This window comes from Phyllobates terribilis, unplaced genomic scaffold (genome assembly GCF_046119375.1).
Source record: "Phyllobates terribilis strain yellow unplaced genomic scaffold, ASM4611937v1 Scaffold_3__8_contigs__length_932513732, whole genome shotgun sequence".
NCBI classification, from domain to species: Eukaryota; Metazoa; Chordata; class Amphibia; order Anura; family Dendrobatidae; genus Phyllobates; species Phyllobates terribilis.
In genome coordinates, this window is record NW_027362763.1 from 771,945,266 (window position 1) to 771,958,418 (window position 13,153).

Sequence of the window (13,153 nt, forward strand, 5' to 3'; positions counted from 1 at the left end):
TTCCATTACTCACATATCATTAGCATGTCTATTGTATTTCCTGGTGCTGCAATTCCACTGTTGAGAATATAGGTGTAATACATACATATATAAAGACACTATATATAGTCACATAAACATGGCCACTATGTGTAATAAATATATATATATATATGTATAGTGAGTGACACATAGACATCCCCGGCATGTCCTCTGGGCAGCAGACCCTGTCAGCCATGTGATGAGGAGAGGTGGCTGCGCGCTCTCGCCCATAGCGCCGTCTGTTCCGCCCGGTGCCCGGCAGCGCCGCCCAGTGCCAGCAGCAGGGGGAGTCACCACTGGCGGCGCTCACTTCCTGGTCGCTCGCTGCCGCTGTGTACATGATGATGGCGGGCTCCTGGAAGCTGCGGACAGGACGTGCCGGGGCGGCGGCATTGCTGGCCGTGGTGTGGGCGCTGTGCTGGGCGCCCGGCCTGTGCGAGGTGACGCAGGAGGAGGGCGCAGTGAGGACGGTCACCTCCAGCAACTGGACGGCGGTGCTAGAGGGGCAGTGGATGGTGACGTTGTGAGTATCCTGCCGCCACTGACAGCCGGGGGCGCGTACTGCTGTCACCCTGCTCCGTGCTGTCATTGTGTCCCCGCCATGTACCTGTTATATCTGTGCCGCCATTTATAGGGGTCTCACCAGGAGCCCAACTGAAGACTTTATCTGCCCTCCATAAACGGCTCTTGCTTATATTTTGCAGCTAACACTATATAACAGACACCGGGGCCAATCAGATGTCCACATGAGGACAGGCCCCGCCCCTCAGACTTGTTCAAAAAAGCCAGAAAGTGCTTTAAGAATCACATGACTGTCTTGTAGGCTGTGATTGGCTGAGAATTGTGTGTGAGTGTACAGGAGGCTGTCTGCTATGGAGATGTGCCCAGACAGGGCTATAGTGCTGCCTGGTATCTGGGGTGAGGGGGGGTCCCAGTAATGTGCAGCGGGTACATGGGATGTAATGGCTGTTGTGCCACGGCCATATATATCTGGGACCACTCCTGCAAGCTGTCAGGTTTGGCAATGGCTTCTTTCTTGAGGGAAAGGTTTCAATAAAACTTGTATTTTATTTGTAGAAACCCCTGGTGTGTGTATGTATAGGAGTCCGGTGGGCGGTCCTACTAGTGACTGACAGTCCTCCCTGTACGACAGCATGAGAGATAGCCGTCAATCACTAGTAGGACCGCCCACTGGACTCCTATACATACACACACCAGGGGATTCAATGAATAAAATACTAGTTATACTGAATCTATTCCAAAAAACCCATATATCATTCTGCTCAGCTTCTCCTCTTTAGGCCTCATTCACACTGTCAGTATTTGGTCAGTATTTTATATCCGTATTTGTAAATCAAGAGCAGGAATAGAGCAATCAGAGGAAAAGTATAATAGAAAAACGTCACCACTTCTGTATTTTTCACCCCCTGCTGGTTTTGGCCTACAAATACTGATGTAAAACACTGACCAAAGACTGAACGTGTGAACGTGGCCGTATACCGTGCTGCCCACAGATAAGACTGCATGTACAACGTGACAGGGTTAATGGAAGGTATTCTTTGGGGCTTGGTTATGACAGGGTTATTCTCATCGATGGTGGGTACATTTCCAGGTTTGCAATTTACTTGTTATTGAAAATCCTCTCCGTTCCCAAGAAGAATTTTTAATTTATGGCTTACTGCTCGTTGTCTGTTACTGGCCACCGGTGCCAAATATTTACAGCGCTTACAAGCTGTTTCTCATGGATCCTGTAAGCGCTGCTGTGAAGATGGCTGTAACGCACTGGTCGCTCATGACCCCGGCCGGCCTTAGTGCTGCTGCGCTCCTCTGATGTTGCCGATGCCACGCAGCATTATTAGGAGCACATAGGGCCAGACTGTCAGGCAAGCAGGAGCGCACCAGTCCCTGGCAAGGAGAAAGCCCGCAGGCAGGGTAGCGATGCTCCTGAAAATAATAAGCAGGTTTGTTAACTTCTTTCGGCTCAGTCCTTAGCCATGGCGACTTGAATGAATGATCTGTAGGAAGATTGGTCTTTGATCTTGTGCAGCCTAGATATGTCCACCAGGGTCTTGTCTGCCGTTATCTTGATAGTATCAAGCCATAGAGTTGATGGTCTTCCTTTTCACCTTGTTCCTTCTATTTTTCCATGATGTCCTTCTCCAGTGATGCTCCCTTCGTATGATGTGTCCAAAGTAATCAACTCGTAGCTTGGTGATCCTTGCTTCAAGTGACATGTCTGGCTTGATTTGTTTCAAAATTGATTTCTCTTGCCATCCATGGTATTGATAGCATCCTTCTCCAGCACCACATTTCGAAAGCATCGGTTTTTCTTCTGTCTTGTTTCTTCATCATCCAGGTTTGGCATCCATATGTTTTTACATAAAAGACCAGACTATGTACAAGCCGTGTCTTAGTCTCCTGTGAAATGTTCCTCGATTTGAAGACCTTGTTCAGTGACTACATTGTTGATTTGCCCATAGCTATTCTCCTATTGACTTCTGGTGCCATCGCTGCATCTTGAGTGATCATTGATCCGAGTAGGCTGAAGTCCTTTACAACTTCCAATTTGTCGCCGACCATCTCAAATGTGTCCCGGTCATACCTGGCAGTTGTCAATATCTACGTCTTCTTTGTATCGAGTCGGAGTCCCATGCTCGAGCTTTCCATCTTGACACTTCGTTCTATCTACACTTGTTGCTGTCAGTATTTTATAGTCTTCGTGTTCCTACTTACGATTCCTTTGAACTATGGTAATACAAAGTAGACTATGTGTATAACACTGTTCATTGATGTTCTACTAAAGTTTTAGTTTAGAACAATGAGGTGACAAATTTCATCTCTGTCCCCGGCTGAGCCTTGCATCTTCATGAGGCCCATAGTGCGATGCCTATGAATAAGTGCGGCCCATCTTGGCTTTATCTTGTAGAAGTCAAGGCGTAGCAGCCACTGTACTTGCTATGACAGGTGTTCAGCCTGATAAAGAGCGGCAGCCTTCCTGATAACCAGCTTACAAAGCATGATCTTTAAGAAAAATAGCTACTCCCTCAGATGTGTCTTAAGAAGTATCGAGCCTCACCCCAACCTCCCTGCCGGCCCTGCGCAATGGGGGCAATGATATATTTCTATACTGAACTTGCATACATTGTGAAGCCAAAATAATCAGTGCAAAAGGAAATATTTCACATATTAGTAAAATCCGGTTTTACTACCGAAAAATGTTTGCTTTTAAAGGGTTTTTAATCTATAGTCATGATCAGTGTACAAATAAGAGAATCAGTGGTAGGACACATTCACATGTTCAGTATTTTATATCAGTATTTGTAAGCCAAAACCAGGAGTGGAACAATCAGAGGCAAAGTAATCCGAGGTCTCGTGTTGTAGTCGTGATGTCACCTCTCCAGCCATATCGATCAAGAGAGGCATTGGTGGCAGGGCAGGCAGTGCTAGATCCACATCGGGGGTAAGTAAAGGCTGATTTTGTTTTTCTGTAGCACAGCATACCTGTATACTTTAAAAAAAAAAAAAATGGAGAACTCTTTTAAATTGTCAATACTGGTATCTAATTCAGGCATTGCCATCACTTCCTTCGTATTGTTAAAGTGATTGGTACTGCACTGTGCAAAGGCTCTTTCAGATGTCCATGATTTTTCTTGTCCGTAAAAATATGGACCATTGTTCATCAGTGTTTTGCATCCGAATGTCATCAGTATGAAAGAGTTAATAAATTTTAAAGCTTCTCATGTGCATTAAAATGTCTGGGCCTTATGCTACAAGTCTGCAGTCACTCTATGTCACTGCAGACTTGTGAATGCTCACATCACCCATACTGCACGCTGTGAGGATTCTTTGGTGCCAGGATCGGGCGGTCATGTGACTGTAAGTGTGTTGTTTGGATACATCCAGCCACATTCCAACTAGACTGCATCCCCTCGCTCCATACACTTGTATAGAGCCGAGGCTATGCCCCATCTAGTGACTTGGCCGTCCGGTGCGCGTGGCCGACTAGGCCAGACACAGAGTGACTACAGACTTATAGATTTGGTCTGGACAACCCCTTTAAAGGCGCTATATAAGTGAGTAAAATAAATAAACTCACCCGCCTCCTTTTAAAGTGATTTATGTATGTCTAAATTTTTTAGGGACAGAAAATTTGTAATATTTTAGGGAAGCGTGCAACTTTATGCTCTAGAAAGACACAAAGCAAGTTAAAGACAAAAATTAAGATCATTTTTGATTTTGTGCAAAATTCATGAACCACGTGCGCCAAAGGGGAATTTGGTGCAAAAACTGTCAACGAAAACTACAACACAAAAAAGTTAAAGTGACTTAAAACAAACCCCAGCTGTTGAATCGGGCCCAATGTCTTTAGTTACATATATTTATATATTTTTTCTGGAGCACACTTTTTTACTTTCTGTGATCACACCTGCAGTCTAAGTTTCTATAATCTTTATCTGTTGGCTGACTCATTATTATTATTATTATTATTATTATTATTATGATGCATTGCTTATATGCTCATGCACAGTGACATTGAGTGCAGCATGGCAGGTGCTTCTAGATCAGGAGAACATAGTCTAATCTGGGATCTAATTACCGTATAATTTGGCCTTTAAACTTGGAGATCTACCGATTGATTGACACAACTGTTGTACCATGCAGTGGTTTCCATTTGTCCTTAAAAGGGGTTGGTCTCACAATCCAAACTTAAAGGGGTATTCCCAGCTCCAAGATCCTAGCACAATATGTAGCAGGTGTAATAATAATAATAATAATATTAGCAAATACCTCCAATTAAAAATGTAGTATAGTATTTTTGATTCGCTATGTCTCTTTCCTCATGTGCAGGGCATTGCAGGACCTTAGGTATCCATGGTTATGACCACTAGCAGCTAGCCAACTAACTGTCACTTTATCAGTGGACGTAACCATGGATGCCTAAGGTCCTGTATTGCCTGCACATGAGGAAAGAGACATAGCGAGTCAAAAAAGCTGTACAACATATTTAATTGGAGGCATTTACTAATTATTATTATTATTACACCTACTACATATTGGGATAAGATCTTGGACATGGGAATACCCCTTTTAACTTGAGGTAATAACTCTGAAACGCTTCAATGGATCCCTCTGATTCTGAGATTGTTATTTAGTGTCATATTGTACTTCATGATGGTGGTAAAATTTCTTCGATATGACTTGCATTACTTTGTGAAAAAAATCAAAAATTTTGCAATTTTCAAACTTTGAATTTTCATGACCTTAAACCAGAGAGATATGTCACACAAATTAGTTAGTAAATGACATTTCCCACATGTCTACTTTACATCAGCACAATTTTGGAGCCAAATTTATTTTTTTTGTTAGGGAGTTATAAGGGTTAAAAGTTGACCAGCGATTTCTCATTTGTCCAACAAAATTTACAAAACCATTTTTTTTTAGGGACCACATCACATTTGAAGTCACTTTGAGGGGTCTTTATGACAGAAAATACCCAAAAGCGACACCATTCTAAAAACTGCACCCCTCAAGGTGCTCAAAACCACATTCAAGAACTTTATTAACCCTTCAGGTGCTTCACAGGAATTTTTGTAATGTGGAAGAAAAGAATGAACATATAACTTTTTTTTACAAAAATGTTACATTAGACCCAATTTTTTTTTTATTTTCGCAAGGGTAAGAGGAAAAAATGGACCCCAAAATTTGTTGTGCAATTTCTCCTGAGCATGCCATACCACATATGTGGGCACATGGCAGGGCTCAGAAGGGAAGGAGCGCTATTTGACTTTTTGAATGTAAAATTTACTTGAATAATTAGCGGACAACCCTAACCCTAACTATAACTCTAATCCTAGAGTTTATTTTTTACGCCATTCCTCGTGCGGTATAAGTGATTAGACGACTTTATTCTTTGGGTTGGTGTGATTACAGCGATACCAGATTCATATCGGGTTTTTGTTTGGCAGCTGTCACACACTAAAAGATGCTTTTTGTTTTTGCAATCATTTTTCTATATTTCGGCCGACAGAGTCATGTGACATCTTGATTTTTGCAGGACAAGTTGACGTTTTTATTGGTACCATTTTCGGGCACGTGACCTTTTTTGATCGCTTTATCTTCCGATTTTTGGGAGGCAGAATAAACAAAAACCAACAATTCAGGAATTGTTTTTTTGTTTTGTTTTTTATGCCGTTCCGCATGTGGTAAAATTGATAAAGCAGCTTTATTCTTTGGGTCAGTACATTTACAGCGATACTAAATTAGTTTTTTGTGTTTTACACAGTCAAAACTTTTTTTTTATAGAAAAAAAAATTTTTTTGCTTCGCTTTATTCTGAGAGCTGTAACTTTTAATTTTCGGCTGATGGAGCTGTATTGCGGCTTGTTTTTTTTGCAGGACAAGATGACGTTTTCAGCGGTACCATTTCGATTTACATTCGTCTTTTTGATCGTGTTTTATTCCATTTTTTGTTTGGCGGTATGATGATAAAGCTTAGCTTTTTCCTTCCTTCATTTTTTTTTTTTTTTTTTTACCGTGTTCATTAAAGGGGTTAACTAGTGGGACAGTTTTATAGGTGAGGTCATTCCGGACGCGGAATGTGTACTTTTATAGTTGTTTTTTTTTTCATAATATTTATTTATGGGTACAGTATATTTTTATTTTTTTTTATTTTAAGATTTTTTTTTTTTTCACTTTCTGATATTTTTACACTTTGTCCCACTATGCTATTTTTCATAGCTGATCGCATAGGCTTGCACTGTGCATGATTTATCTAACTTCCTGATGCCTGGTGACCCAGTCACCATGGCAACGATCAGGACCCCTCGCTGCTATAGCACGGGGTCTCCGACGCAAGGTAAGAGGGGCTGTTTTTCCTTTCCTTGCTCCCAGAATGCTGCGATTGACTTAGATCGCAGCATTTCGTGGCTTACGGGCGAGCGCCCACGCGCGTAGGGAGGGTACGGGCGAGCGCGTAGGGAGCGTACGGGCGAGCGCCCAGGCGCGTGATGCAGTAATTGATATGTGAAATGGAATGTATGGCTGCCTCCTATAAATGCTGACCAAGTATTAAGTATTTTTCTATCTGTGGCTGCCTAATTCTAAGGTCAGTGAGTGATCAAGGCTACTGGCCCCCCACTAAGGGATTATGTGTATAAGAACATGTTGGTATGTCCTAGTGATAGGATAGTGCTGCCATATTCCTTAATTGTAAACCCACCAGGGCAATCAGTTAGAGTTGTATACGGAATAATATGGAGCGGTGTGTTTGATAGAGAGTACAGCAGACAGCAGTTTCTGGGGACGCTTCGTCTGTTTCCGTGCCACCCAGCGCTGGTAGACTGTTATATTAGCTTGTACAGTCATGGCCAAAAGTTTTGAGAATGACACCAAAATTATATTTTCACATGATCTGCTGGCCTCTGGTTTTTATTAGTGTTTGTCTGATGTTTATATCACATACAGAAATATAATTGCAATCATATTATGAGTACCAATAGGTTATATTGACAGTTAGAATGAGTTAATGCAGCAAGTCAATATTTGCAGTGTTGCCCCTTCTTCTTCAAGACCTCTGTAATTCTCCCTGGCATGCTCTCAATCAACTTTTGGACCAAATCCTGACTGATAGCAGTCCATTCTTGCATAATCAATGCTTGCATTTTGCCAGAATTTGTTGGTTTTTGTTTGTCCACCCGTCTCTTGATGATTGACCACAAGTTCTCAATGGGATTAAGATCTGGGGAGTTTCCAGGCCATGGACCCAAAATCTCTATGTTTTGTTCCATGAGCCATTTAGTTATCACCTTTGCTTTATGGCAAGGTGCTCCATCATGCTGGAAAAGGCATTGTTGGGCGCCAAACTGCTCTTGGACGGTTGGGAGAAGTTGCTCTTGGAGGACATTCTGGTACCATTCTTTATTCATGGCTGTGTTTTTAGGCAAGACTGTGAGTGAGCCGATTCCCTTGGCTGAGAAGCAACCCCACACATGAATGGTTTCAGGATGCTTTACAGTTGGCATGAGACAAGACTGGTGGTAGCGCTCACCTCTTCTTCTCCGAATAAGCTATTTTCCAGATGTCACAAACAATCGAAAAGGGGATTCATCAGAGTAAATGACTTTGCCCCAGTCCTCAGCAGTCCACTCCCTGTACCTTTTGCAGAATATCAGTTGGTCCCTGATGTTTTTTCTGGAGAGAAGTGGCTTCTTTGCTGCCCTCCTTGAAACCAGCCCTTGCTCAAAGAGTCTCCGCCTCACAGTGCGTGCAGAAGCACTCACACCAGCCTGCTGCCATTCCTGAGCAAGCTCGGCACTGCTGGTAGTCCGATCCCGCAGCTGAAACAGTTTTAAGATACGGTCCTGGCACTTGCTGGTCTTTCTTGGGCGCCCTGGAGCCTTTCTGACAACAATGGAAGCTCTCTCCTTGAAGTTCTTGATGATGCGATTATTGTTGACTGAGGTGCAATCTTTGTAGCTGCGATACTCTTCCCTGTTAGGCCATTTTTGTGCAGTGCAATGATGGCTGCACGTGTTTCTTTAGAGATAACCATGGTTAACTGAAGAGAAACAATGATACCAAGAACCAGCCTCCTTTTAAAGTGTCCAGTGATGTCATTCTTACTTAATCATGACTGATTGATCGCCAGCCCTGTCCTCATCAACACCCACACCTGTGTTAATGGATCAATCACTAAAACGATGTTAGCTGCTCCTTTTAAGGCAGGACTGCAATGATGTTGAAATGTGTTTTGGGGGTTAAAGTTCATTTTCTGGGCAAATATTGACTTTGCAAGTACAGTAATTGCTGTTAAGCTGATCACTCTTTGACATTCAGGAGTATATGCAAATTGCCATTACAAAAAATGAAGCAGTAAACTTTGGAAAAATTACTATTTGTCTCATTCTCAATACTTTTGGCCATGACTGTATACAGCAGTGACCATCAATCAGCACTGCAGGGCGATCACCGTGAATATAGGTGATCATGACTAAGACTAACTGAGTCGAAACGTGTTGATCTTACTGGGACTATTTTATGGTGGTTGCTACTGTTCATCTTGAAAGGATTGTCTTAACTGGACTTAATAAAGAAAGACAAGTTTTCATTTATCTACATCGCTCTTTTTCTGTGCTGCATGAATATAGCTGCTCACACTGGTATGCTTTATTAGTGTAAGATGGGACGGCATTGCTTCCTGTCCCAGGGCTTAGAGCTGACCCTTTATTGATCCTTGTGTCATATTGCAGACCCGCTGGGGGGAGGCTCCTGCTGCAGCTTCTTGTTCTTTAAAATTGATGATCCGTCCACAAGATGTAAGCAGGAGTATGTGATGAGACATGGCATTCATCCTCCTCCCCTCCACCTGTACTAGTTTCCTGTGCACAATATTTACTACGAGGTAGACGGCCTGTGTTGTATAATCATCATTAACATACATTGGTTTACATTAGCATCTAATGAACAACCCCTTTAATACTTATTGTGCTGCACTGCGATGTTTCCTTTTCCAGTGCATTACTTATGAGCAGCCGCTCGATGGTGGCCCGCGCTCCCTGCGGTCTGTATTCCCAGCACCTTCTGTAAACATCTTGCTCATTCTGTCTAAGGTATAAAGCAGAAGGATCCGTCCTGTCATTTCAGAACATTTTCTAGGCAGTTGTTTTTTTTGTGTTTGTTTGTGCAGGAATAAAACCGCCACAGGGACCATCTCAGTACCCTCTCCACCTCATTACAGCTATGGCAGCTGTTTCCTGCAGCAGAAATCAGTTATTGCTGTTGGTTTTGGTTCATTGGATGAAGATTTTGCAGTGTTGGACTAACTTTAAAGGGAAATAGACTTCAATTAACCTTCTACATAATTTCTATATTTCACCCCAGTCTTTCTGTTGTAGTTTCTTTATTTTTACTTTATTGTGTTGGTAGTAAGAGTGTAAGTAATGTTAATTAATACCCTGCAGCACTGCTGGGAACTACAAACCGTCCCTGTGTGACTGTCAGTGGAGTGCAGGTTCTGTTTAAGGCAGGGATGTCAAACTCAAATACAGAGAGGGCCAAAATAAAAAACTTGGACAAAGTCGCGGGCCTACCTTGATATTTATTATAGGGAAGGTAAAATCCGGTGCCACATGCGATAAATCCTTTTATTCCAAAAATAAAAATCATAACATGTCCCTAGGAGGGGAACAACTGGACGCGTTTCGAGGACACAGCCCCTTAATCGTCAGTTGTTCCCCTCCTAGGGACATGTTGTGATTTTTATTTTTGGAATAAAAGGATTTATCGCATGTGGCACCGGATTTTACCTTCCTTATATATCCTTGCAAGTGTATGCTGGACACAAATCCGTGAGCCTGGGATTCCTGTGAGTATCAGGTGATATGAGCTAATTATCTTTTTTCAGTCAACTTGATATTTATTAACAGCCATTCACACAGTATAATGGGTCCCACATAGCCTTCCGCACAGTGTAATGGGTCCCACATAGTCCTCCGCACAGTATAATGGGTCCCACATAGTCCTCCGCACAGTATAATGGGTCCCACATAGTCCTCCTCACAGTATAATGGGCCCCACATAGTCCTCCATACAGAATAATGGGCCCCACATAGTCCTCCATACAGAATAATGGGCCTCACATAGTCCTCCATACAGAATAATGGCCCCACATAGGCCTCCATACAGAATAATGGCCCCACATAGTCCTTCATACAGAATAATGGGCCCCACATAGTCCTTCATACAGAATAATGGGCCTCACATAGTCCTCCATACAGAATAATGGGCCTCACATAGTCCTCCATACAGAATAATGCCCCCCACATAGTCCTCCATACAGAATAATGCCCCCCACATAGTCCTCCAGTACTGTACAGCGATGCTGGCATTGCGGGCCAAATATAATCACCGTGCAGGCAAGATTCAGAGTTGTGGAGTCTGAGCCCATTTTGGTGGAGTCTTAGTTGGAGTCGGTATAAAATGGACCGACTCAGACTCCTAAAATATATAATAGATTAGCTACAGTAGTTCAATGCTGGATGTGGGGAATATTTTTTCATAAGCATTTGAAAAAGTTATAAAATGTCCTATTCCTGATCTAAGGGTCTAGGCTTTTAGCTGAGAAAAATGTGTCCTACCGTAAATTTATCACTTAAACATGAGCCATGTATGAGGGAGTCAGAGTTGGAATCGGAGTCGGTGTCATGGAAATTGAGGAGTCGGAGGTTTGGCTTACTGACTCCACAGCCCTGCTAGGGAGATAGGAAAGTCCAATGTCTTTTACTCACAGTTCAGGTAGTCCAGGTCACTTGTGCACAGATAGTGACCGCCCGAGCCGTGCTGCGTCCACCAGGTGTGGGGCTCGGTCAACTCCCAGGCAGTTCAGGAGCATGGCACAGGACCCCCTTTAATCCTCTCTCTGGCCTGCCTCACCAGTGGCCCACTTTTGTCCAGCTGCCGCGGACTTGTGCGGTTAAACGTGGGCCCCGTCCTCCGCTGTCCTATATGGTGCCTTCCTAGCAGGTTTGATGAGGTGTCGCACCAATAGATGATCACGACGACCGGTCTTTGGCTGAGGGTTGTTTCTCCTCCACCAACTTGGGATCCGGTACCCTTAATCTGCCTGACCCTTCACCCTGGATTCTCGTGGGTTCTTAGGGTCCCTTCCACCTTCTTGTTCCTGAGCCCTTCTGTTTCTCTGTCTCTCCTTCTCTTTCTCTGTTCTGTTCCTTTCTGTTCCTTTCTTGTTCCGTTCTCTTGGAGCGGAGATGAGCCAGAATCTCAGCTCCCCTTCACCTCTTCCTCGGCCTCTTCACTAGGCCCTCCTGGAGTAGAGCTCCTACAGAGCCTCTACTCCCTGTCTTCTCCTCTGGCTGAACTGACCCAGAACTAAGATGGTGCCCACCTTTTATACCTCCCTCTAGCCATGAGCCCAGGTGACCAGCAACCAATGGGCTCCTACCTACACTCAGGAACCGCCCCCTATCTGCCCCTACAGCACTGGGTGTTCCACCCCTCCCTCCCCACTCCAGCAGGGACATGGTCGGTCGTGCCTGCACTTATGTCTAGTGGGAGCACCGTTGAGCTGTCCCTGAGAAATGGGGTGTGTGTGCTGCATGCAGCTAACTGAGCCCTGGTCCATACTCCATCCTTACCCGAGAGTGGAATATCACACCTCTGGTCTGAGGTGCAATACCCCTGTAGCGGCCGAGCCCTCGGGGCGCTACACTGACATCATCGAGACCTGAGCCAATCAGGTTTCCATGATGTCAGAGGTCACAGCACCGGGATCCCCGCCGCTGACAGGTATGTGGGGGGTCCCGATCGCCGACCACCGGCTGTCCCTATCTTTTAAATGCCGCGATCGCTATGGATCGCGGCATCTAGAAGATAGGAACAGGTTAACATCATGGGGACCTGATCCAATCAGGTCCCCATGATGCCACATGTCAGAGCTATCGCTCTGAACCGGTACCGCAGCGCTAGCAGGACCCTGGGGGTCCTGAGCGCTGCGGGACCACCCACCGTTTTTAAACGTCGGCGCTGCACAGAGCCCAGGCAGCGCCGACGTTTATGTACAGTGGGCGGTCCTGAACCGGTTAAGCTGGTTTGACCCATGAAGATTTTGACCAAAACAAGAGTTGATTGACAACCTAACAAATTGGCACCCGTTAAGTCCTTTTACACGAATCATTCATGGTAGCCAGTGAACAAGCGTTTTGCTTGTTTATCCTCTGCTCCCTGTCCTTTTTACATGGAAAAACAAATGGGGACAAGCCTTCTCTTGAACACTCAGTTGGCTGATTATAAGCCCAGATAAAGCTGCCTACAAACATCAGTCCTGGTTTTTCCTTCCCCAATTGTCTAAACAGTATTCATGTAACTCTCCTTTCTCATACTAAATATAAGTTCACTTCATCTTCCCAGCTGTCTGCACAAGGCCACTACTTCCTCAGTAGACACAGCTGTTCCTTTGCCACTTCCCCAACAATCAGATCAGACTTTCCTATCTCCCTAACAGGGCTGTGGAGTTGGTAAGCCAAACCTCTGACTCCTCAATTTCTATGACACCGACTCCACGACTCCGACTCCCTCATACACGGCTCATGTTTAAGTGATAAATTTACTGTAGCACA

At 44.1% G+C, this 13,153-nt stretch overlaps 1 protein-coding gene across 1 annotated transcript in view; it reads left to right on the forward strand.

Moving 5' to 3' along the window:
- The first annotated feature begins 242 nt into the window (after positions 1–242).
- The window catches only part of TMX4 (thioredoxin related transmembrane protein 4), a 78,502-nt gene continuing 65,591 nt past the window's right edge, over positions 243–13,153 (forward strand). Inside the window, exon 1 of the mRNA XM_073672251.1 lies at positions 243–544. Within this exon, the coding sequence (XP_073528352.1) occupies positions 360–544 (185 nt within the window). The 5' untranslated portion in view covers positions 243–359. The remainder of the gene's footprint in view (positions 545–13,153) is intronic.